This window comes from Apium graveolens, chromosome 11 (genome assembly GCF_009905375.1).
Source record: "Apium graveolens cultivar Ventura chromosome 11, ASM990537v1, whole genome shotgun sequence".
NCBI classification, from domain to species: Eukaryota; Viridiplantae; Streptophyta; class Magnoliopsida; order Apiales; family Apiaceae; genus Apium; species Apium graveolens.
Window position 1 is genome coordinate 148,409,327 of NC_133657.1, and position 24,661 is coordinate 148,433,987.

Consider the following 24,661-nt stretch of genomic DNA (forward strand, 5'->3'; position numbering starts at 1 on the left):
TTGTAACACTTGGCACAACATTGATTTCGATAAATTAAATGCACGTTATAACGTTCGTCCTCCTCTTAGATTAGTTCCAGTTTCTGGTGGTGACCGTACTTGCCACTGAAAACCGGACACTCTCTTTATTTATACAGATGCCCTTAATGTTGGGCTTAGATTTCCTTTCCATCCTTTCATTCCTCATCTTCTAACTGATTTACAAATCAACCCATGTCAGCTTCCTCCAAATGCTTGGAGGAACATTTATGTTTTATGGTCTGTTGCCTTAGGGAAGGTTTTCCCCTTTCTGTAGTTGTTTTGTATGAAGGTATTTCAGTGCTATAATAGCTCTTCTAGTATTTGTGGTTGGGTCTATGTTAAGCAAATGCCCAAATGTAAGCACATCTTTAACATCGTCTCCATTCCCGATAATAACCAAAATTGGAGGAATAGTTTCGTCGGGTTACGTTGGGAGAATGGCGACTGGGGCACACTCTTCAGATCTTCCTTCGGGAAGGTTAGTGATGGTAGCCTCAAATCCATTCACTTAACTTCCGAGAAAACTACTATTTATAATGAGCTTACTCGGGATGACGGCACTACTACCAGCTGGACTCTCTTAGAGGAGTTCTCCCTCATTCATGTGGGACTATCCTCTGTTTCTCAGCAGGGTATTTTTCTTTCCTTATCAATTTTATTTCATTTCGTGCATTATTAACTCCACTTATTTTATTTTTTATCTTGTTTTGTGGCTGCTAAGGAGATCAACGAGGATAATGTACCTCCCGTTGAAGAGACTGCTAGAATGAAAAAAGCTCGCCTTGCAGGCCTGGACACTCGAGGAAAGGCCACGGAGCCTATCTTTTTGAGGAAACACAAAGAGCCCATGAGGGAGGTTTCAACTGAGGGAGCTGAGGGCCACAGTGCTCCTATTACTGCTGCTGCTCCTGCTGCTGCTGCTACAGGCGCCTTCCAGCCTCTCTGGGGATTCCGCCGAGGGGACTCTGTGGTGGGATCCGCCAAACATGCCTGGGATTGGTCCTATCATGGCGTGACTCCCAAAGATTTCACTGACGTGGTTGCCACCCCTGACCTAGAGAGGATAAAGCTCATGGGAGTTCAATCTCTGGCTTCGGTATGCCTTCCTCTCCTTCTTTTTTTTAGACTTATCTCTCTTACTTGTAGCATTCACTTGCCTTACATTTTATTTATTGTTTCTTTTCAGTCCAACGCCTATTTTTAAGGCGCTGTGAGGTAAGCCGAGTCATGGAAGCGGGCTTCTGACAAGGCTGACAATGCCCTCAGGAAGCAGCAGAAGAAGTATGCTGCTCTAGAGAAGAAGTTCAAGCGCAAGGAGGAAGAACTCGGAGAATCTAACGCCGAGCTGGTGGTACTTCGGGCAGAGAAGGATAAAGTTATAGACAACTACCTGGACTCGGAGGAGTTTGCCCAGTCCATGAGGATTAGGGATGACTCAGTCTTCCCCGGGTTTTTTAGGACTGGTTGGGACACGGCCCTTGGGACCGTGAACGAGGCTTGTCCTGATATCAACCTGGCGGACTATGTCTGCCCTGATGACGAGGCTTTGCTACAGAGGTTTCGTACTCGAGTAGTTTTCTCGGATCACGTCCCTCAGGACCCGCTTCTTCCTCCTCCCGAGTCTTCTTCCAGACCTGCGGAGGATGACAGCTCTTCCTCCTCCTCCGAGACGACAGAGACATCTAGCGAGAGCGGAGGGGATGATGGTATGGATGTCGAGGGCACCTCAGCTCCTTAGAGCTTTTTAGCCCTGCGTGGCTTGTTTACTTTATCTTATTTCCCAGACTCTATTTATCAAACTCTTGTAATATTTATTTGATCTACTTTATTTATCAGTTGCATTTCACGCATTTGGTCTTCCTTGCCTTGCATTCAAATATATTTTGAAAACTTCATGAATTTCCTTAAATTGTTTGGGATTCCTCCCTTACATGACTCTTTAATAAACTTCAAAAATAAAACTAGAACATATAAATCCTAAGCAAGCAAAGCTTCAAGGTGCTTTTCAACCTACTTGTCATCTTGACAAGTGAGAATCATATCCAGTTGCCCTACACATAGTAAACCTTCAGGTTTTATGCATGCCAAGTTCTCGGGACTTCAAAACCATCCATAGTCTCTAGCTTGTAGGTTCATCTACCTTGAACGCTCTTGACTTTGTATGGCCCTTCCCAATTTGGGGCAAGCTTCCCTTTCTGTCCTACACCAGAAGCTTCTATCTTCCTCAAGACTAGGTCACCTTGTTTGAAGAACCTTTCTTTAACCCTTACGTTGTAGTAGAATGAAGCCTTTTTCTGATATTCCACTATCTTCGCATGTGCCTCATCTCGCACTTCATCAATTAAATCCAGGGCTAACCTTTGTCCTTCCCCATTCTCCTCAGCATTGAAAGCTTGAATCCTGGGAGAGGAATGTGATATCTCCACGGGAACAACTGCTTCTGCCCCATATGTTAACATGAAGGGAGTTGCTCCAGTCGTGACTCTACAAGTAGTCCTATAGGCCCATAGTATTGGGAGTATCTCATCAACCCAATTATTTCTCAATTTCTCGATCCTCTTCTTTAGTCCATCCAGGATTATTCGATTTGCTACCTCCGCTTGTCCATTGGCTTGTGGGTGAGCCACAGAGGTGAACCGTAACTCAATTTCATTTTCTTCACAATACTTCTTGAATTCCTCATTGTTGAATTGTGTTCCGTTGTCGGTGACCAGGATACGTGGAATTCCATACTGGTACATAATATTTTCCCACAAGAATTGTGCAACCTGCTTAGTTGTGATTTTGGCCAAGGGCTTGGCTTCAATCCACTTAGTGAAATAATCAATGGCCACAATCAGGAACTTTCTTTGTGACGTGGCCATGGGGAAAGGTCCCAGAATATCCATTCCCCACATAGCAAAGGGGATGGGCGAGTTGATAGAGGTCAGCATCTCGGGGGGTTGTCTAACAACCGGTGCATGCTTCTGACAGCGGTCACACTTTTTCACATATTCTTTGGCATCAACCATCATTTCTGGCCAATAAAAGCCTAAACGGGTTATCTTATGAGCTAAGGCCCTGCCCCCCAAGTGTTGCCCACAAATACCTTCATGCACTTCTTCGAGAGCCAAGCGCGCCTCATCGGGCATGAGACACCTTAAGTAAGGAACCACGAAAGATCTTTTGTACGGAATCCCATCTATCAAAGAGTACCTTAGTGCCCGAACAGCTAACTTTCGTGCTTCTGTTGCATCGTTTGATAACCAACCGGTTTGAATGTGGGCCTTAATGGAATCTATCCATGACGTCCCCAGGCCTATAGGAGCTACAAGCTTAACATCTATGCTTCGTGTTTTCAAAACACGGAAGTACATACTTCCTTAACTTTCTTCTATCTCGGATGAAGCAAACTTTGATAATGCATCTGCCTTAGCGTTTTCCTCCCTTGGAATGTGCTCAACATGACATTCATTGAATTGGGTCATCACAGCCCTTACTAGGCAGACATACTTAGCCATCGTATCATCCCTTGCCTCAAATTCTCCCTTTACCTGGGATATGATCAGCTTCGAGTCTCCACGGACTTTTAAGTTTTTGACTCTAAGTGTCCCAGCTAGACCAAGGCCAGCTATTAGGGCTTCATACTATGCCTCGTTGTTTGTGGTCGGGAAGTCTAATTTCATGGCATACTCAATCAAGAACCCATTAGGGCTTTGTAAAACCAATCCTGCTCCACTTGAGTTTGTTTTTTATGCTCCATCAAAATAGAGAACCCAATATTCTTTTTCCTTATCATCCTTCTCTTTGTCCCCATTATCAACTTCCTTGTCTTGAGGTATGGTATCTTCCTGCCCCCCGACTTCTTGGTTGGCTATGGTACATTCCACCACGAAGTCAGCTAATGCCTGGGCTTTTATTATTGTCCGTGGCTTGTACTTAATGTCGAACTCTCCCAGCTCTATTGCTCACTTGATCAACCTCCCACTAGCCTTGGGACTGTGAATGATATTTCTCAGGGGCTGATTTGTTAGCACCTCAATTTGATGAGCCTGAAAGTAGGGACGTAACTTTCTCGAAGCCATCACCAAGGCTAGAGCAAATTTCTCAATAGTTGAATAATTCAACTCAGCACCATGTAGAATTTTGCTGACATAGTATACGGGTTTCTGGATTTTCAATTCCTCCTTAACCAATATAGTGCTCAAAGCACTTTCTAAAACGGCTAAGTACAAGAATAAAACTTCATTCAAAGCTGGCTTGGCCAACAACGGGGCCTGGACCATATACTTCTTTAACTCTTCGAATGCCTTCTGGTTTTCCTCATTCCATACAAAGTCCTTAATGTTCTTTAGTGACTTGAAGAATGACAAGCACTTGTCTCCTGACTTGGAGATGAATCGTCCCAGCGCAGCAACCCTTCCTGTGAGCTTCTGAACATCCTTGACAGTTTTTGGTGGCTCCATGTCCAGGATCGCCTTTATTTTATCGGGGTTAGCCTCGATCCCTCTCTTGGAGACCATCAATCCCAAAAATTTTCCAGATCCTACTCCGAAAGCACACTTTGTAGGATTTAACATCATCTTGTGGTACATCAGGACCTCAAAGGCTTCCCTCAAATGGGTTATATGATCAGTCTTTGCTAGACTCTTGACTAACATGTCATCAACATAGACTTCCATAGTCTTACCAATAAGATCCTTAAAAATTTTATTTACCAACCTTTGATAGGTGGCTCCTGCATTCTTAAGACCAAATGCCATAATAAGATAACAATAAACACCAAAGTCAGTGATGAATGATACCTTTGGAATGTCATCCTTGTGCATCTTAATCTGATTGTGTTAGGAATATATGTGCATTAGTTTGATGATATGTTTAACAAAACACTTAAGTAGAAATCTAGTGTTTGTAGCCTCAACGGATAAGACCACTTTGGCTATCCGTTGATGGTGTAGCTTTACTTAGAAATAAGTCTAGTGTTGTAGCACATTTCAGTCTCTGAATTTGAGATATAATTCTTAAATGTTGAGGGAAATTATAAGTCATGTTGACTACTAAAGGATATGCAGATAGGAAGGCCAATTGTAAATATTTCATGCCTTGTAATTTTGTATAAATGAAATGGTGTCAACGGATAACTTAAAGACCTTCAACGGATGAGAAACAAAGCTTCAACGGATGTCTCTAAAGCTTCAACGGATAACATCCTTCAACGGATGAGTGCATCAACGGATAGAGCTTCAACTGCTAACACATCAACGGATAAAGCCATCAATGGATGAAGGCTTCAACGGATGTTCTGTTAAATAGCAGTTGACAAGTGGTAGTTGTACCTACAAACAGAGGCACATGGGTTGACAGAGACAACTGAGATGTGGTAGCCTATTTCAGGAACATCAGAAAAAGCAGCCGTTCTACTCTAGTATAAAGAGGCAATAGTCAACAATGCACTGGAGTAAAATGGAGAAGAAACAAGTGGAGAACTTATTTTATTATTGTACTTTTTATCTTTGTCTTCACTTGTAAACTTGGTGTTATATAAACCAAGTAGCAGCTAGTAATTAGAATAGAATTTTTTCAGAGCTGTTTAGAAAAATCTTGAGAAAAATTATCTAGTTTGTACTAGGATGCAGCTGTGATCAACTTCTTGAATCATAGATTTTCTGAAATACCATCTCTGGTGGAACAACAAATCCACCAGAAAAGTTTTTAAGGTCTGTTGTGTTCTGTACTTTTGTGCTTGAATATATATATGTCTGTATTAGCTTAAAGCAATTCACACACTTGTTTATCTTAAACACACAGCCTTTGAAACTGCTCAAAACTTGAAAAAGTTTTGAGATTTACATTCAACCCCCCTTCTGTAAATCTCATTGTTAGTTCACTAGGAATAACAATTGGTATCAGAGCAGGCTCTTGACACACAAAGAGTTTAAAGTTCTTGGAAACTAACAAAGATGAGTAAGAAGGATATTGGAGTAAAAATCCCAGTTCTTGACAAAGACAGTTATCACCATTGGAAGGTGAAAATGCACCTTCATCTACTCTCCCAAGATGAAGGTTATGTAAACTGCATTCAGAATGGTCCTCACATTCCCCACAAAGTAGCCACAGTTGCTACAGCCACAATTGTTGTTGGTCAATCCATTCCAAAACCTAGAGCAGAATGGATAATGGAAGACACAGAAGAAGTCCACAAGGATAAGAAGGCTATGAACATTTTGTTTAATGGTCTTGACAAGGATATGTTTGATAATGTGATAAATTGCACAACTGCCAAAGAGGTTTGGGACACAGTTCAGCTACTGTGTGAAGGTACAGAACAAGTAAAAGAAAACAAAATGCAGCTTCTCATTCAACAGTATGAGTATTTTCATTTTGAAGAAAATGAATCTTTAAATGACACATTCAATAGATTCCAAAAGCTGTTGAATGAACTGAAGCTGTATGGTAGAGTGTACCAGGTGAAGGATTCAAATCTTAAATTTTTAAGATCCTTGCCAAAGGAATGGAAACCCATGACTGTCTCCTTGAGAAACTCTCAAGATTATAAGGACTTCACTTTTGAAAGATTATATGGAATCTTGAAGACTTATGAACTAGAGCTGGAACAGGATGAGGTATTGGAGAAGGGAAGAAAGAAAGGAGGTTCAGTTGCCTTGGTAGCTGAAAATGAGAAAGAATGCAGACAAGAAACTGTGAGATCAACATTAAACTCCAAAGATGGCACAAGCAAATCAGAATCAAGCAAGGGTAAGGAGCAAGTTGCTGAGAATGAAGACAACTTCAGCCAAGATGACTCTGATGGTATTGATGAGCATCTTGCATTTCTGTCCAGAAGATTTGCAAAGATGAAATTTAAGAAAAACACTAGAGCCACTAAACCTCATAAGAACATGGTGGAAAAATCCAAGTTCAAGTGTTTCAATTGTGGTATAAGTGGACACTTTGCAAGTGAGTGCAGAAAGCCAACTTCTGAAAAGAAGAAATTTGACCAAGTAGATTACAAAAAGAAATATTTTGATCTGCTCAAGCAAAAGGAGAAGGCTTTCATTACTCAAGAAAAAGACTGGGCAGCTGATGGAGAAGAAGAGGATGAAGATGTGGAATATGTCAACTTGGCTCTCATGGCTGATTCTGAGGAAAATGAAGTTAGTTCATCAAGCAACCAGGTAATCACAACTGATTTAACACAGCTTACTAAAGAAGAGTGCAATGATGCTTTTAATGACATGTCTACTGAATTGTATCACTTGCGTGTGTCTCTTAAATCTCTTGCTAAAGAAAATAGTAGGATTAAAGAGAACAATCTGTTTTTAAGTAATAGAAATGCTGTGTTAGAAGATAAGTTGATTGACCTAGAGAAAACTAAGCTACATTGTATATCTGTTGAAAATGAACTAGCTCAATCTGTTAAGAAAGTAGAAATACTTTCTAATCAATTAGAGAGAGAGCAAGAGGTGATTAAAGCCTGGAAGACATCTAGGGATGTTAGTGCTCAAATTATCAAGGTCCAAGGAATTGAATCATTTTGTGAGACTGTCTGGGATAAAAACAAAAAGAAAATGGAATTAATTGATGGGCTGTCAACGGATGTGGAATCAACGGATGATGAAAATTATCCGTTGAAGGAAGAAAAGGAGCATCCGTTGAAGGTTCCTCAATTAAAACAGGCAGATGTTTCTAAAAGTGAAAATCTAAAGAAACTCAACAAAAAGTTTGGTTCAACTTCCAAGAACTTTTTCAAAGAAGAAGCAAGCACATCCAAAGATTTCAGTAAGGTGAATATAGGACACATGACCTTAGAACAGTTAAAGAATAGGCTCAAAGTGGTTGAGGATAAAAAGGAAACTAAAAGGAAATCTAATAGAAATGGGAAGGTAGGGGTTAACAAACACAACAATTACACACCTGATAAGTATGCTCCTAGAAAAAGCTGTGTGCATTGTAATAGTGTTAATCATCTATCTGCTAATTGCAAATCTATTAAGAAAACTCCCATACCTGTACCCTCTTCCATGCCTAATATGTCTGCATCACCTCTGCATGTTATGCCTGTTATGTCTCAACAGAATCCTTATGCACATTTTGCAAACATGCCATATTTTAACAATCCTTATCTTGCTGCATTTAGTATGCCTCAAATGCCATACAATATGCCTATGTGGAATAACATGTTTGCACAATCCATGCCTTATCAAATTCCAAATGTGCTAAATGATTCTGTGACTAACCCTACACCTCAACCAACTACATCTAAGATCAAGGTTGACTCAAAGTTACCTAAGTCTAAAGATGCAGGAGGAATGAAGTCTAGGAGAAAGGCTAACATGAATGGACCCAAGGAAACTTGGGTACCAAAACCAACTTGATTGATTTTATGGTGTGCAGGGAAACAGAAGAAATCTATGGTACTTGGACAGTGGCTGTTCAAGACACATGACAGGAGATTTCTCCCTGCTCATAGAGTTTAAGGAGAAAGCTGGCCCTAGCATAACCTTTGGAGATGACAGCAAAGGGTTTACTATGGGATATGGCTTGATTTCAACAAGGAATGTCATCATTGATGAAGTTGCATTAGTTGATGGTCTCAAGCACAACTTACTGAGCATCAGTCAACTATGTGATAGAGGGAATACAATTTCCTTCAATTCTGAAGCCTGTGTTGTCACCAGTAAGAAAGACAATAAAGTGGTTCTAACTGGAGTTAGAAAAGGAAATGTGTACTTAGCTGACTTCAACTCTACTGATGCAGAATCTATTACTTGTCTCTTCAGCAAAGCAAGTCCAGTTGAAAGTTGGCTATGGCACAAGAAGCTATCCCATTTGAATTTCAAAACAATGAATGATCTAGTCAAAAAGGACTTAGTTAGAGGAATTCCTCTTATTGAATTCTCAAGGGATGGTTTGTGTGATGCTTGTCAGAAAGGCAAATAAAGGAAAGCATCATTCAAAAAGAAGCTTGAAACAACAATTGATGAACCATTACAGCTGCTACATATGGATTTGTTTGGACTAGTCAATGTATTGTCAATTGCAAGAAAAAGATATTGCTTAGTGATTGTAGATGATTTCTCAAAGTTTTCATGGGTCTATTTTCTTGGATCAAAGGATGAAGCAAGTGAAATCATTATCAATCACATCAGGCAAGTCAATAATCATCCTGACTTGAAGGTTAGGAATATCAGGAGTGACAATGGAACTGAGTTCAAGAATTTAACAATGAGGCTGTTCTGTGAAGAAAATGGAATCATGCATGAGTTCTCAGCTCCAAGAACACCTCAGCAAAATGGGGTAGTTGAAAGAAAGAACAGATCTTTAATTGAGGCTGCTAGAACAATGCTTGAAGAATCAAAGTTTCCAACATATTTCTGGGCTGAAGCTGTTAATTGTGCCTGCTACACTCAAAATTTTTCTTTGATCAATCAAGCTAAAGGCATGACTCCTTATCAGTTGTTCAAGAGAAGAAAACCAACTCTAAACTTTCTTCATGTCTTTGGATGTAAATGCTTTATATTGAGAAATCAATCTGACCATAAAGGGAAGTTTGATGCAAAGGCTGATGAAGGGATATTTGTTGGTTACTCAGCTGGAAAATCTTATACGGTCTACAATCTAAGAACCAACATTGTTATGGAATCTGTGCATGTTGTGTTTGATGATAAAAAGATTGATGGACTAACAGATGAGGGACACCATGAGAGACTCAAATTTGACAACATTGAGATATATTGTGATGATAGTGAAGAGGAGACTGATGGAGATGACACTTCAAAAGGGATTCAAAACATGCCCTTGGATAATGCACAAAATTCTGCATCCGTTGATAGAGGCAATGCAGTATCCGTTGAAAGACATAGTGCATCATCCGTTGAAGTACAAAATGAAGCATCCGTTGATCATAGTTCATCAACGGATAATCGATTTACATCATCAGTTGATAGAACTCCAAATTCCCTGCAAAGGACCAACAACTCAGGGGGAGTTTCAAATAATCAACACTCTGTCTCACATCATGACAATACTGAGGCCACCTCATCTAGAGTATATCTTCCACCTCAAAGGAAATGGACCAAGAATCATCCCTTTGAACTGATCATTGGTGATGCATCATCTAAAGTGCAAACAAGAAAAGCTACTCAAGATGAATGTCTGTATAGTAGTTTTCTATCTCAGGAGGAACCTAAGAAAGTGGAAGAAGCTTTATTGGATCCAGATTGGATATTAGCTATGCAGGAAGAGCTGAACCAATTTGAGAGAAACAAAGTTTGGAAGCTGGTACCCAAACCAAAGAACAAGAGTCCTATTGACACAAAATGGGTATTTAGAAACAAGATGGATGAAAATGGCATTATCATAAGGAATAAAGCCAGATTGGTTGCTAAAGGCTATTCTCAACAAGAGGGAATAGATTTTGATGAGACATATGCTCCTGTTGCAAGACTTGAAGCCATCAGAATTTTTCTAGCCTATGCAGCCCATACCAATTTCAAAGTCTATCAAATGGATGTCAAGAGTGCATTTCTAAATGGGAAATTGGAGGAAGAAGTTTATGTAAGTCAACCTCCAGGGTTTGAAGATTCAAATTTTCCAGACTATGTGTATTATCTGTTGAAAGCACTCTATGGACTGAAGCAAGCACCTAGAGCCTGGTATGAAATCTTATCAAAATTCCTTTTGGAGAATCACTTCACTAGAGGTACTGTTGATAAAACTCTCTTCTTTAGGAATGTTAATGGCTCTAGTATACTTGTTCAAATTTATGTAGATGACATAATATTTGGATCTACAGATGATAAGCTTTGTAAAAAGTTTGCTATGCTAATGCAAAGTAATTATGAAATGAGCCTGATGGGAGAACTAACCTATTTTCTTGGTTTACAAGTTAAACAAGTTAGTGATGGAATTTTCATTAGTCAAACTAAATATATTTATGATCTTTTAAAGAAGTTTGACTTAATAGAATGTTCATCTGCAAAAACTCCCATGGCCACTGCCACCAAACTTGAATTAAATAAGACTGAAAGGTCTGTGGACATTACAAGTTATAGAGGCATGGTTGGTTCACTTTTATATTTAACTGCCAGTAGACCAGATATAATGTTTTCTACATGTCTATGTGCTAGATTTCAAGCTGACCCTAAAGAATCTCACTTAGTAGCTATTAAAAGAATTTTCAGATATCTCAAGGGGACTCCAAATCTAGGAATTTGGTACCCTAGAGAGTCTGGTTTTGATCTAATTGGCTACTCAGATGCAGACTATGCAGGTTGCAAAATAGACAGAAAAAGTACAACAGGCTCCTGCCAATTCCTGGGAAACAAGCTTGTATCATGGTTTAGCAAAAAGCAAAATTCAGTCTCTACTTCTACAGCTGAGGCTGAATACATTGCTGCTGGAAGCTGCTGCTCTCAAGTGTTATGGATGAGGAATCAACTCCTTGATTATGGACTACATGTTGATAGAATTCATATTTTTTGTGACAACACAAGTGCCATAGCCATAACAGAGAATCCTGTGCAGCACTCAAGGACCAAGCATATTGATATCAAGTACCACTTCATTAGGGAACATGTGATAAAAGGTACAGTGGAACTTCATTTTGTTCCAAGTGAACAACAAATTGCAGACATATTTACCAAGCCACTTGATGAATCAACATTCACAACATTGGTAAGTGAGCTAGGTATGCTTAATTACTCTTAAAATTAATGTCCTTATTGCAATTTGAATTGAAGCCTGAAATATATTAGCTGCAAGAACAAATTTGATTTTTAACATAGATTATTCCATCAATGGATATTCCCTATCCGTTGAAAGTCAAAATTGTTCTGTCAACGGATGTTCATTATCCGTTGAAAGTCAAATATATTTCTGAAATTTTTATCCGTCAACGGATAAAACTGAAGTGCTCTTCAACGGATGACAGTTTACCTTATCCGTTGAAATATCACATCAGTCGATTCAAGTGTTTCACAGCCGTTGATTCTATTGTTTTAACCGTTGATACTCATACATACAACTGTATGTATTTGTTTTAAAGGTAGTTTTTAGAATACTTACAGTTTATTCTTAAACGGCTGAAATTCACTTACACATATTTATTGTTTAATCTCTTATTTATGTTTTTTTTATTTGAGAAAGTATATAAGCCCTTCTGATTTTTCATTTTTACTTTACGCTTTCTTGAAATTTCAAAGCTTTTACCATTTTCTCTCTGCAAAACCTTCAAGTTATTCTCTGCAATTTCTACTCACAACAATGGCACCAGTAGTAAAGATTATGTCTCAATCTGGGTTCATCTATGAGAAGAACAATTTCATAGTTTTGGTAGAAAAGAATGAAGCCCACTCAGATTATCACAAAATGATGGACTTCATCAAAAACTGTAAACTTAGCTATACAATGCTGGAAGCCCCAACGATTTACTGTGAAGTAGTTGAGGAGATTTGGACAACTGCTGAGTTCAACTCCATAGATATGACTATCTCCTTCACTCTCAAAGGTAAAAATCACTGTGTTAACTGTGATGACTTACTAGCATATTTTAAGTTACCTGAGAACAATGCCATGACACCACACACTGATAATGATGTATCCAGCATGTTAGATTCCATAGGTTATTCTCTTAACTCTGCTAGTTTAGGGAGTATTAAAAGAAAAGGCCTTAGGAAAGAATGGAGTTTTCTTGGGGATGCCTTTATCAAGGTTTTCTCTGGGAAAATTAGCAATTTTGATGCCATAACTTCATCTCTTGTTAATATGCTCTATATGCTTGTTTCTGATAGGTATTTTAATTTTAGCAACTATGTTATGCTAGAATTGGGTACTAGATTAGGTAACAAAGCTAATAGACCTAATAACATCTATTATGCTAGATTCTTTATGTTATTGGTTAACCATGTTGCTGAAGGTTTGGTCATTACGAATGAGAATAATAAACTCAAGTGCTGGGCACAAGAGAAAAGAGTTCTTGCAGATTTATTGAGAATGGATCTCAACAGCAGTGTGCCATTGGTATATTTACCAATCATGAATGCACCTCAGGTAGGTGAGGTAATTGCTTCTACAACTCCTACTTCTTCCAACCCCTCTATTTCTTTATCTTCTAGTGTGGCCATGGAATCTGTGACAATGCCCCAACAGATTCCTACCAAGGTCACCAAAACTAAACTTTCAAAATCAAAGACAAAGAAAACCACCTCTGTTGTTTCTCAAAAGACAACAGTTGTAACACCTACCATTAACCCTGAGGGGAGTGAACAGGGTGTGAGTGGTGAGGGGAGGGGTGAACATCAAAGAAACCCCCAGGATAAGGAAGGAGAGAAAAGTGCTTCCCAAGCTAGCCAAGCCACAGTTTCTCAAAAAGCTGTGGTGGTTGAAAAGGTTACTAGCATATCCCTAGCTGCATCCTCCCAAAAGGATGTAACTATTGAAAATAGTTCCCAACCAGGAACACACAAACGAGGGAGGGACACTAAAGCCAAACACTCACCAACAAAAGCCTTTATTAGAAGAAAGAGAGCTAGAACCCAATCTTCTACACAGGGTGCACACACTGCACAGATACATCCATCTGTATCTATGCCTTCTCAAACTCAGTTTGATGTGGCTCCAACAAATGTGGAGTCACAGCCCCATTCTCTCACAATTAACACACAACAATCACCACACACGTCCTCACCATCTCTAGATGTGGATATGTTATTCCCATCAATTCCTGATTTTCCCTCTTTACAACTCAGGGAGGAGCCCCACTCAAATACAGGTGATCATCATCTTTTAGATGATTTGTTGGATCACCCGCAAATTCTTTCAGATGTAATTGAAGGATCTGTGTCACCAAAACTCATATCAATCTACACAGATTCAACAGTTATATCACTTTCAATTTCTACTTCTTTTCCTTCTTCAACGGATATCACTCATCCGTTGACAAGTGGTTGTTCTTCAACGGATAAGCTTAACAGCAGTTATCCGTTGATACCATCAGTTTCACCTTCAACGGCTATTCCTCATCCGTTGATAGTCTCTACACACACAACTGTAACAATTCCAAGTGTAGAAGACTTGATTACTGTACAATCACTTCTAGGACTGAGGGAAGGGAGTGACAATTTGAGTGAGAGGCTGGGTTGCTCCCAGGCAAAAGGAGAGATTGAGAGCTCAAATATGCATGCTATTTCTTCCAGCATGGCAAAAGTAAGTGAGAGGAGTACCACCTTAGTAGGTGAAGGTGAGGGAGTGAGTTGTGTGAGCCAGGGGGAGCCCCTGATGCAAGAACATAGAGAAAATGAGAGAAAGGCAGGTACAGCAGATATAAGGATGGATCCAGCCATTGCTAGTGAGTCAATAATTGTGAATGATGCAGAAAAGGAAAGACAATTTCAGCAACATTACAAAGCTGTAATTGATAACATTTCCTTGGATGCTGACACTTTTACTCATCCTGTTTCAGCCTATCAAGTATTGGCTGCACAGGGCAATGTGGAGGCAGAAAAAACACTACATCTAGTACATACAACAGCATCTCTTCAAAGGGACAAAACTGCTATTAACAAGATGCCTTCAACAGCTGGTGAGTCATTTGAAGAATTTGGAGTAAATTCTGATGATGATGACTTTGTTTCTTCTGATGGAAGCATGAACTTAGGGGGAGATGAAGGCCCTAGTTCTATTCCAAATCTACATGAATGGGCCTTCACAAAGGAGTCTACAACAGGGCAATTCAATGTCTCCTTAGTCAAACAAATCAGTACTATCAAACAGGCCATTCAGAAAACTTCTCATGCTGGTACAAAGGCTATCCTTACAGCTCACTTGGACTCGCTGCATCTCATGAAGTTGCAGCAAGTAAAACAGAATCTGAGTGTGGATGAACTCAGAAAGGATATTGCTGACTTGAAATCCTACAATTCTGAAAAATTGGATTCAGTCATGCCCTTTGGTACAATGCAGGACATTTTGTTGAGATTGAAAAAGGAATCACATACTGAAAAGAGGCTGGCCAAATTGGAAGACAGAGTTCAAGTTATTGAAGATTCTGTGGCCACCATTCTTCACAACCAACAATCTCAAACAAATCTACTAATGCGCTGGCAAAAGCACAGGGCTTGACCCCTCTCCTTGATGATAACAAAAAGGGGGAGAGTAAAAGGGAAGGGGAAGGAGAGCCATCTACAAAAATCCAAATATCTAAAGTGCTAGTTCCTGCCATCACTACTTCTCCAATCATTCAAATCAAAGGAAAGCCTGATGGAATTGATTTAATCCAGCTAGCAGCAGCTGAAATTCAAGTGAAAGAGCAAAGGAGGAGAATTGATGAAAGGATGCAACAGCTGTTTGGCTCAACACAAGATAAATCAATATCTGTGAAATATAGCACAAAGGTTGAACCAATCAATATGGAGCACAAGCCAGAAAGGAGAAATAAGGTTGGAGAGACTTCTTTCAAGAATCTAAAACCTATGGTTCTCAAGCCCAACACCAGATCCAGCAAGGACTCCACAAAGAACCCTCTAGACTTTGCTCAGATGAAAGAAGTGGACTTTCCTCGTCCAAAGCCTGATGAAGACAAAGTTTTGGGTACTAGCATCATAAAACACAAGGAGACCATGGATGAGGCAGTAAGGAGAAACATGGCTATTATCTTTAGAGAGGGAAAGAGCATATGTGTGATGCAAGGACATCCCAAATTCTCAATAGCCAAGAGGGAAGAAACCAAAAGGTTAAAGAAAGAAGCTGAAAAACTCAAGGCTGACAAAAGAGCACAAGCAAAGCTTGAACAAAAGCTAAAGTCAAGTCTAGTTGAAAATGAGAAAGGAATTGAAGTCAGGGGTGAAGACAAGATTGCAAACTTAGATGAGGTTTTTGGGAGTATATTTGGTGAAAGCATGGAGGAAAAAGAGGAATGGCAGAAGGGAAACAGAAGAAAGGCCAAGGCACATAGAAGGAGTGAATGCAACACTGAAGAAACTAAATCTCTACCTTCCATACCTGAACCCTTTGTTGCTGATCCCACTATAAACATCCATGGTGAACCAATCATCCCAAAAGAGGAACTTATTGATTGGGACACCATCAATTTGCCTACCTTTTTAACCACTCTTCCACTACCAAAGAAACAGAAAAGAAAATCCAAATCTACACCTCCCCTAAACTCTAAGAAATTCACTCAAAAACATAAACCTAACCCTAAGCCACCCATTTCTAAAGATGATTATGTTCACATCTGTGACATAAAAGAAATATCAGACATTGAACTCTATCTGGATGAGCTGGAGGATGTAAGGGGAAGCTGCTTACAGACAGCTACCAGAGAGATTGGTGTTCAGATACAAAGGAGCTGGGGAAAGAACATGGCCTCTCTACAGGATTCTGAATGAAGGCTACTCTACCTTGATCAGAGTCTTTTCAGCCATACAAAAGGATTCTGGCTTTACCAAGACTGAAATTCTCAACAAGATTGCCAACATAAGGAAAACTTGGAGGGAGCCCAATGCTTTGCCCAGAACCTTACTCATTCAAGAAAGGGGAACTATAATTCACAAATCACCTCATTGGTTGATGGAATTCAGAGATGATAAAGGAGTCAGAAGATTTTTCAGACTTGAAGACCAACTTAAGATTGCCAGCAATGAAACTCTCAAAGAAATGCAATCTAAGTTGGATATCAGTGATGAAGATGAAGCTGAATTCTTCAGACAACTCCAACTCCAAATTGAGGAAAATGACAAAGGGCTAGGAAAGAAAACCAGGGATCAAAGAAGAAAAAGATGATTTGCTCAGGCTAGTGGAGCACCCTTGGAAACACTGTAAATCTTCAATTACCTTCTAGTACATACACTTTTGCAGCACTTTTAAATTTCTACTTAGTTTCAGTTCATATATTTGTTAAGTGTTTTGTTATCATCAAGTTAACCTTGAATTTATGTCTACAATTCTTATAGACATAAATAGGGGGAGATTGTTAGGAATATATGTGCATTAGTTTGATGATATGTTTAACAAAACACTTAAGTAGAAATCTAGTGTTTGTAGCCTCAACGGATAAGACCACTTTGGCTATCCGTTGATGGTGTAGCTTTACTTAGAAATAAGTCTAGTGTTGTAGCACATTTCAGTCTCTGAATTTGAGATATAATTCTTAAATGTTGAGGGAAATTATAAGTCATGTTGACTACTAAAGGATATGCAGATAGGAAGGCCAATTGTAAATATTTCATGTCTTGTAATTTTGTATAAATGAAATGGTGTCAACGGATAACTTAAAGACCTTCAACGGATGAGAAACAAAGCTTCAACGGATGTCTCTAAAGCTTCAACGGATAACATCCTTCAACGGATGAGTGCATCAACGGATAGAGCTTCAACTGCTAACACATCAACGGATAAAGCCATCAACGGATGAAGGCTTCAACGGATGTTCTGTTAAATAGCAGTTGACAAGTGGTAGTTGTACCTACAAACAGAGGCACATGGGTTGACAGAGACAACTGAGATGTGGTAGCCTATTTCAGGAACATCAGAAAAAGCAGTCGTTCTACTCTAGTATAAAGAGGCAATAGTCAACAATGCACTGGAGTAAAATGGAGAAGAAACAAGTGGAGAACTTATTTTATTATTGTACTTTTTATCTTTGTCTTCACTTGTAAACTTGGTGTTATATAAACCAAGTAGCAGCTAGTAATTAGAATAGAATTTTTCCAGAGCTGTTTAGAAAAATCTTGAGAAAAATTATCTAGTTTGTACTAGGATGCAGCTGTGATCAACTTCTTGAATCACAGATTTTCTGAAATACCATCTCTGGTGGAACAACAAATCCACCAGAAAGGTTTTTAAGGTCTGTTGTGTTCTGTACTTTTGTGCTTGAATATATATCTGTCTGTATTAGCTTAAAGCAATTCACACACTTGTTTATCTTAAACACACAGCCTTTGAAACTGCTCAAAACTAGAAAAAGTTTTGAGATTTACATTCAACCCCCCTTCTGTAAATCTCATTGTTAGTTCACTAGGAATAACAGATTGTATCCGCTAAATCCGTCCATGAAGCTCAGCATCTCATGCCCAGCAGTGGCATCAATCAAAGTATCAATTCTTGGCAACGAAAAACAGTCTTTGGGACATGCATCATTCAGATCGGTGAAGTCTATACACATCCTCCACTTTCCATTGGTCTTCTTCACCATTACAGGGTTTGCTAACAATTCCGGAAATTGAATCTCCTCAATGAATCCAGCCTCTAAGAGCTTCTCTACTTCTTGTCTTATAGCCTCTTGTCTTTCCTGGGCAAAGTTTCTTTTCTTTTATTTCACTGTCTTCCGGCTTGGGTCCACGTTTAACTTGTGGGTAATCAGCTCCGGGTCTATGCCTGGCATATCAGCTGCTGACCACGCAAACACATCACTATTTTCTTGCAAAAATCTCACCAACTTCCCTCTAAGGGGCTCCTCAAGCGTGGCTCCAATGAAAGTCATCCTCTCAGGATTCCCGGGGTCTAAAGGAATCGAAACTAAGTCTTCTGCTGGCTTTCCTCTCTTCTCATCATTCTCTCGGACATCCATATCTTCAATAGGAAGAACCTGCCCCCCAACTCCATCTGCTCTCAAAGAGGCTACATAACAGCTTCTAGCCATTTTTTGATCTCCTTTCTCTTCTCCAATCCCGTTCCGAGTGGGAAACTTCATAACTGAATGGTAAGAAGAAGGGACTGCCTTGAAGGCATGTATCCCTGTTATTCCCATTATAGCATTATAAGTTGAACTAGCCTTTACCACCATAAAGTCCAACATCTGCGTTGTTTGCCTTGGTTCATGACCTATGGTGGTGGGCAACTTGATTATCCCTTCTACAGGACATTCTACTCCCGCAAATCCATATATCGGCATGTCAGTTGGGGTCAATTGAGAGTCGTTATACCCCATCCTTAGAAAGGCGTCATGGAGTAAGATATCCACTGAAGCACCATTATCCACAAGGACCCTCTTGACCGGGCTATTTCCTATTATCGGTGTTATGACCAGCGGGTCGTCATGAGGAAATTTCACACCCTCTAGGTCAGAATCATCAAAAGCCAATGTTACTTCTGTCTTGGCCCTCTTCGGGGCTTCTCCAACAATATGCATAACCTCTCTAGTATATGCTTTTCTGGAGTTTCTGGATAATCCAGCAGCAGTTAGTCCTCCAAAGATTGTGTTTATCACAGGCCCTCGAGGTCGCGGCCCTCCATAAATTGTGTTTATAACCGGTCCTCTAGGTTGGGGATTCCGCCCCTGATCGTCTTGGTCCCTCCTACGATCTTCAAAGTTCTTCCTTCCATTGTTATTCATATCCCCTCCTTCTCCAGTGTATTTGTTCAATCTTCCTTTTCGAATGAGGTATTCTATTTCATCTTTCAGCTGTCTACACTCATCGGTGTCATGACCAATATCTTTGTGAAATCTGCAATATTTGCTCTTATCTAGCTTGGCGGGATCGGCCTTCAAGGGCTTAGGCCAACGAATATCTCGATCTTTCTCAATTTCCATGAGGATCCGGCTTCTAGGAACATTCAGCTTAGCGTATTCAGTGAACTTTTGCCCATGTCCTCCCTTCTTGGGGTTTGAATCAGGGTTTTGCTCGGTTCTGGGATACTTGTCCTTAGCGATATACTCCAGATCAGTTTTCCGCTTCTTGCCTCCAGTGGGCTCATTACTCACTACGGTCTTCCTCATGCTTTCTTCAACCTTGATATACTTCCCTGCTCTATCCTAGAGCTGCAACATGCTTTCAGGGGGACGTTTGGCCAAGGACATCTTAAAAAACTCATCCCTAGTTCCTTGTTGCAGTGCTATCATGGCTACCTTATCATCAAGGTCTGGGACTTTTAAAGCTTCCTTTGTGAAACGATTCAGATAATCTCTCAAGGATTCCTTTGTTCCCTGCACAATGCTCATAAGAGATGCTGAACTTTTCTCATGAACTCTCCCGCTGATGAATTGCTTAATAAAAGCCTGACTTAATTCTCTGAACGACCCAATAGAATTTGGGGGCAAGCGACTATACCAGTTTTGAGCCATACCCGACATAGTTTGAGGAAAGGCCCGACACTTAATAGCATCATTCACGGGCTGCAACAGTGCATTAGAGAATGTTCTAACATCATTAGCGGGATTTCCCATGCCATCATAAGCTTTGATAGTTGGCATCTTGAACTTCCTTGAGATATGGGTATTCATTATTCCTTCAGTGAAGGGTGGAGTAGGATCATCAGGATCTCCAAGGGGAAGAAGATTGCTTGGATCAGCCCTTGGGACAACAGCCCTTCTTTGCACTGGACCATCCAGGTCTATGACAGGAGGAGGATTTCTCCCCCTAGGAGGTGCTTGGGGTCTGGTGGTCTGGTGCGCCTCCAAGTGGCGCCTCAGACTTTATATCTCAGCCTCATGAGCCCTGATTCTTTCCTGCACTTCTTGGGGATTCGTCCCTTGGGTGCTTTGAGGACGTTGACTTCCATCAGCCATCGGCTCTTTGCCAGCACGCCTCCTTCTTGGGGCTACTTTATCATCCGAAGATTCGGAGTCTCTCTCAGTGTAAGGACCAGAAAATTCCCGATCCTCAGGGATAGGAGCCAAACCTCGTATGTAGGGGGGCGATTGCCCTCGTGCTTCACTCCGTCCAGCATGTCCACTTCCTCCTACCTCAGGGTGAAGGGGCATCCCATAAGGTGGGTTAGTGGTCACAACAGTTGAATACTCGTACCCAATGGGTCGAGAGTTCACATGTGCATATAGTTGTTGAACTTAGGGATTCGTACCTTGAATAGCCGGGGGAATCGTCCCTTGTGGCTGAGGTTGAGTTGCCCCTATCTGGGCTTCCCCTTGGGTAGGTGCATAAGTTGAGTGAGGAGGTATCTCCACAGTTGAGAAATCACTTGGGCTGTCCCCGATGGTGTTCCTTCCTCCAGAGCTCTAATTGTTCTCCGTGTTCTCGCCATGGTTGTTGTTGTGCTTTCCCACAGACGGCGCCAATTATTATGGATTAAAAACTAAGGTATATAATTGCTGTATTTATTACTAAGGAACGTGAGTTTCGAGGCTCGATTTGAGTGCTCTTGTGTTTCGTGACTCAATCTGCCTTAACAAGATGCCTACGTACCTTGCTGATTGCCAAGGATCAAGTCAAAAAACGTAGTTTTGATCTGTGGGGTGAGGCCCCTTATATAGATGTGGGAGTCCTTGAATTGGACTTGGTATAGGAGACTTGGTGGTCAAGTATCTGAATTAGGATGGACTTAGGAGTCCTAGGAAGTAGGAAGTTGATTCTTTATCTCATGGGGTTCCTTGGAGGCCAATCTACAAGGATTTATATCCCTACTAGGACTTATCTTAATAGATGTTTTTCTCCCTTATTAATTAATTACGAAATTAATAAATAATCAGGGTTTTGGGCCTTCATTGTTCCATCAAGCCTGATCTGGTCCATCAGGCCTGATCAACATGTTAACCTTTCTGGTCTGAATATCATACATCTTCTTATTGGGCCTAAAAGTCCACACCTTGTATAATCAATGTAATATTTAATTACACAATCAAGATTTATTTATCTCTATCAACTAGGGAAGACTTACAAATTTAAGCTGAGACTTTCATCCTGCAATACTGTGAATAAGCGAAAAGACTACACGGTGGTTGATATAGAAGAACTGGAATCTGCATCTCCTGTAGACAATAAGAGAAAGTTACTTGATGATAAGCAAAAATTTGAAGATAAATCTCTAGCACCAGTCAATTCAGACTGAGGAGTAACTCAAAATGATACTAACAAGCACGCAAACAATGGTGATCAAAGCCCCCAAACGTCATATGGTACGAAGAAAAAATCTGGAAAGCAGCACAACAAATGTCAGAAATGATATCATTAAAACATTTTTCACTTATTTATGCTTTATTAGGAACTACAAGTATTAATTAGGAAGATTAGTAATATGTTTATGCCTACCAGTAGTGACAGTTGGTAGATTTACTGATATTTATTACTAAATATTTATTAGACTGATATTTGAAGTAATAGTTTATTTAGTTTTAAAATCCGATCTGATGCAAAAACAACATCTAGCATGATGCATAATAATCCTTCATCCACTTTTTCTACTGGTTCCTTTCCAAAACAGAAAAAATATATTACTTCTATAGCTTTCTCCGATCTACCTTCAATTGGGATGGTAGGAGCAGGAGCTTTGATTTGGATTGTCACGCCAGGTATATAAACAAACCTTATAAGTAGACTGCAACCAAGTTGAACTCTGACCAAATTGTTAAAAGTTTTTCGACACTTTGTTTCCTAATCTGGTATTTAATTATATATCCTGCAGCTAATAACTAACTAATATTATACAAAATGAGAAAACACATAATCTGTTCCCATAACATGGGAAGGTAAATTATGAATAAAGCTAAATCCAACTAATCACAGGTCTAAAATAGTTGACAATATATATATATATATATATATATCCATAAACACATATACATGTTTAGATCCTCTCCCATGATTGATATATAAATAAAAATAGCGTAAACACATATTATTTCTAATCAAGTGTCGTTTACAGTTTAATTTTTATCTATATAAATAAAAAAAATCTCAGGTTATAGCAAATAAATAAAAATCATGCCATAATATAGAGAAATATAGTTCACACACCGGATAGATCCTAACAATATATGAAAAATATTAAAGTAAGACATTGAGGTACTATTAATTCAGGAATGCAGTACCAAGGTGGCACTGCTTAGGAACACAGTAACAGGAGTAATATAACTTAGATTACATGAATACTAGAGTTGGAAATTTAAACCAAAGAACCTTTTAATTAACGCACCGCTGGTCAAAGCCTATGCTATTGTTTTTTGTATTGATTGTTAATAACATTATCGATACTGTTTTCTGTTAACGAGAACATTGACTGTGCATTACAAACATAACAACAACAAACAAACTCCAATATACCATGTGATGATGCCAAAGAGGAAACAACCAATGTAGTTACATTCAAGGCAGCACTAAAGTCTCATTCTTATAAAACCCATTTATCTCCAGATCTTGTTGCAGCAAATATATGTCATAGGAATAATACAACTATCGACAGTGAACTTAAAGTTACGGATTAAGAAATAACTTAAGCTGTGGAGATAACCATATGGACTTATATAACATTGTTGTACTGTCCAAAACATGGGAGAGCAAAGTTATGGTTCATAGGTATGCCTATTCTGTTGATTACAACAATGATATGTGCATGCCTATGGGTCATAAGGAGGAACAAGAACAAGCGCAAAGAAGGTATTTGACAACTCAATGTTTTCCTGAACAAATTTCAGTTTATGTTTTTCACTTATTTATGCTTAGTTAGGAACTATAAGTATTAATTAGAAAGTTAGTATTATTTTTATTCCTACCAGTAGTGACAGCTGGTAGATTTATTAAGATTTAGTATTAAAAATTTTATTATACTGATATTTGAAGTAATAGTTTATTGTGTGTGTAAATCTGATCTGATGGAAAAATAACAGCTAGCATGATGCATAATAATCTCTCATTCCATTCTTCAATCAGGTCCCTTCCAAAATAGCAAATATATATTGCTTCCACAGCTTTCTCTCCTCAAACTTTAATTGGGATGGTAGGAGCAGGAGAGTTTGATTTGGATCGTCTCTGCAGGTATATAAAACAAAGTTAATAAGTAGACTGCAGGCAAGTTAAACTCTAACCAAATTGTATAAAGTTTTTCGACACTTTGACATATAAAGGTTTAGATCATATTCCATGATTGATAAATAAATAAAAACAACATAAACACATATTATTTTTAATTAATTATCATTTACAGCAAATTTTTTTATATAAATACAAAAGTCTAAGGTTATACTAAAACAATTAGAACAATATAACCCGTGCATCCAATGGACCATTTTACAGCTCCTTACAGAAGGATAGCTCTACAGCTGTATCATCAAACAACAGAGATAGGCATAAAAAAATCACTAAATCTGAAATTAATGATACTTGGATTCAGTGCGATGTATGCGGGAAGCGGAGGATGATCGCAGAATCAGATACTGCTAAAAGTACGACAACATGGTTTTGTAGCATCAACCGCGATACCTTTCACCTAGATTGCAGTGCTCCAGAAGAACCTTGGGATTCTCGCCAAATAATAACATATTTACCTGGATTTCATACAAAAGGAAAATCTGGAGAGGAAGAGAAAAATATCTCATTCTTTATCACGGTGCTTAGGGAGCACGCTGCACTGATAAATTCAGCAACCAAAAAGGCATTAACTTGGTTGGCGAAGCTCTAACCTAACAAACTTTTGAAAATGGAAACAGTAGGACTGCTGCAGCAAGTCAAGCAACCTCAAGCAACACATAGGGAAAATAAACATCACTTTCACTTAGTGTTTAGAGCACTTGGTCTTGTAAAGAGGGAAAAAGAGGGGACTACAATGTGGTACTACCCAAGAACTATCTCTGCAATGCTTGGTCTCTGCAGCAGCTTCCACAAAATCATAACAATCAGAAGTAGCTGAGAAGGCCTTTACCTTCAACGCACCACCATTAACTCTGGAAACGTATCTTGACACCTGTATATAGTGTGTGCTTTTAGCAGATGTT

General features: G+C 39.4%; 1 protein-coding gene across 2 annotated transcripts in view; it reads right to left on the reverse strand.

Annotated features, from left to right (window-relative positions):
* LOC141697967 (uncharacterized) overlaps window positions 1-24,661 on the reverse strand; it is a 30,986-nt gene that overhangs the window by 3,063 nt on the left and 3,262 nt on the right. The window contains exons 3-6 of one of the 2 annotated variants that reach the window (XM_074502550.1): window positions 24,505-24,630; window positions 22,193-23,699; window positions 21,808-21,865; window positions 21,613-21,703 (exon numbers count right to left, since the gene is read on the reverse strand). In XM_074502550.1, coding sequence (XP_074358651.1) covers window positions 23,649-23,699; window positions 24,505-24,630 — 177 coding nt within the window. In that variant the 3' untranslated portion in view covers window positions 21,613-21,703; window positions 21,808-21,865; window positions 22,193-23,648. Of the gene's footprint in view, window positions 1-21,612; window positions 21,704-21,807; window positions 21,866-22,192; window positions 23,700-23,847; window positions 24,631-24,661 lie in introns of those variants that run through there. The other variant, XM_074502549.1, reaches the window with a different exon arrangement.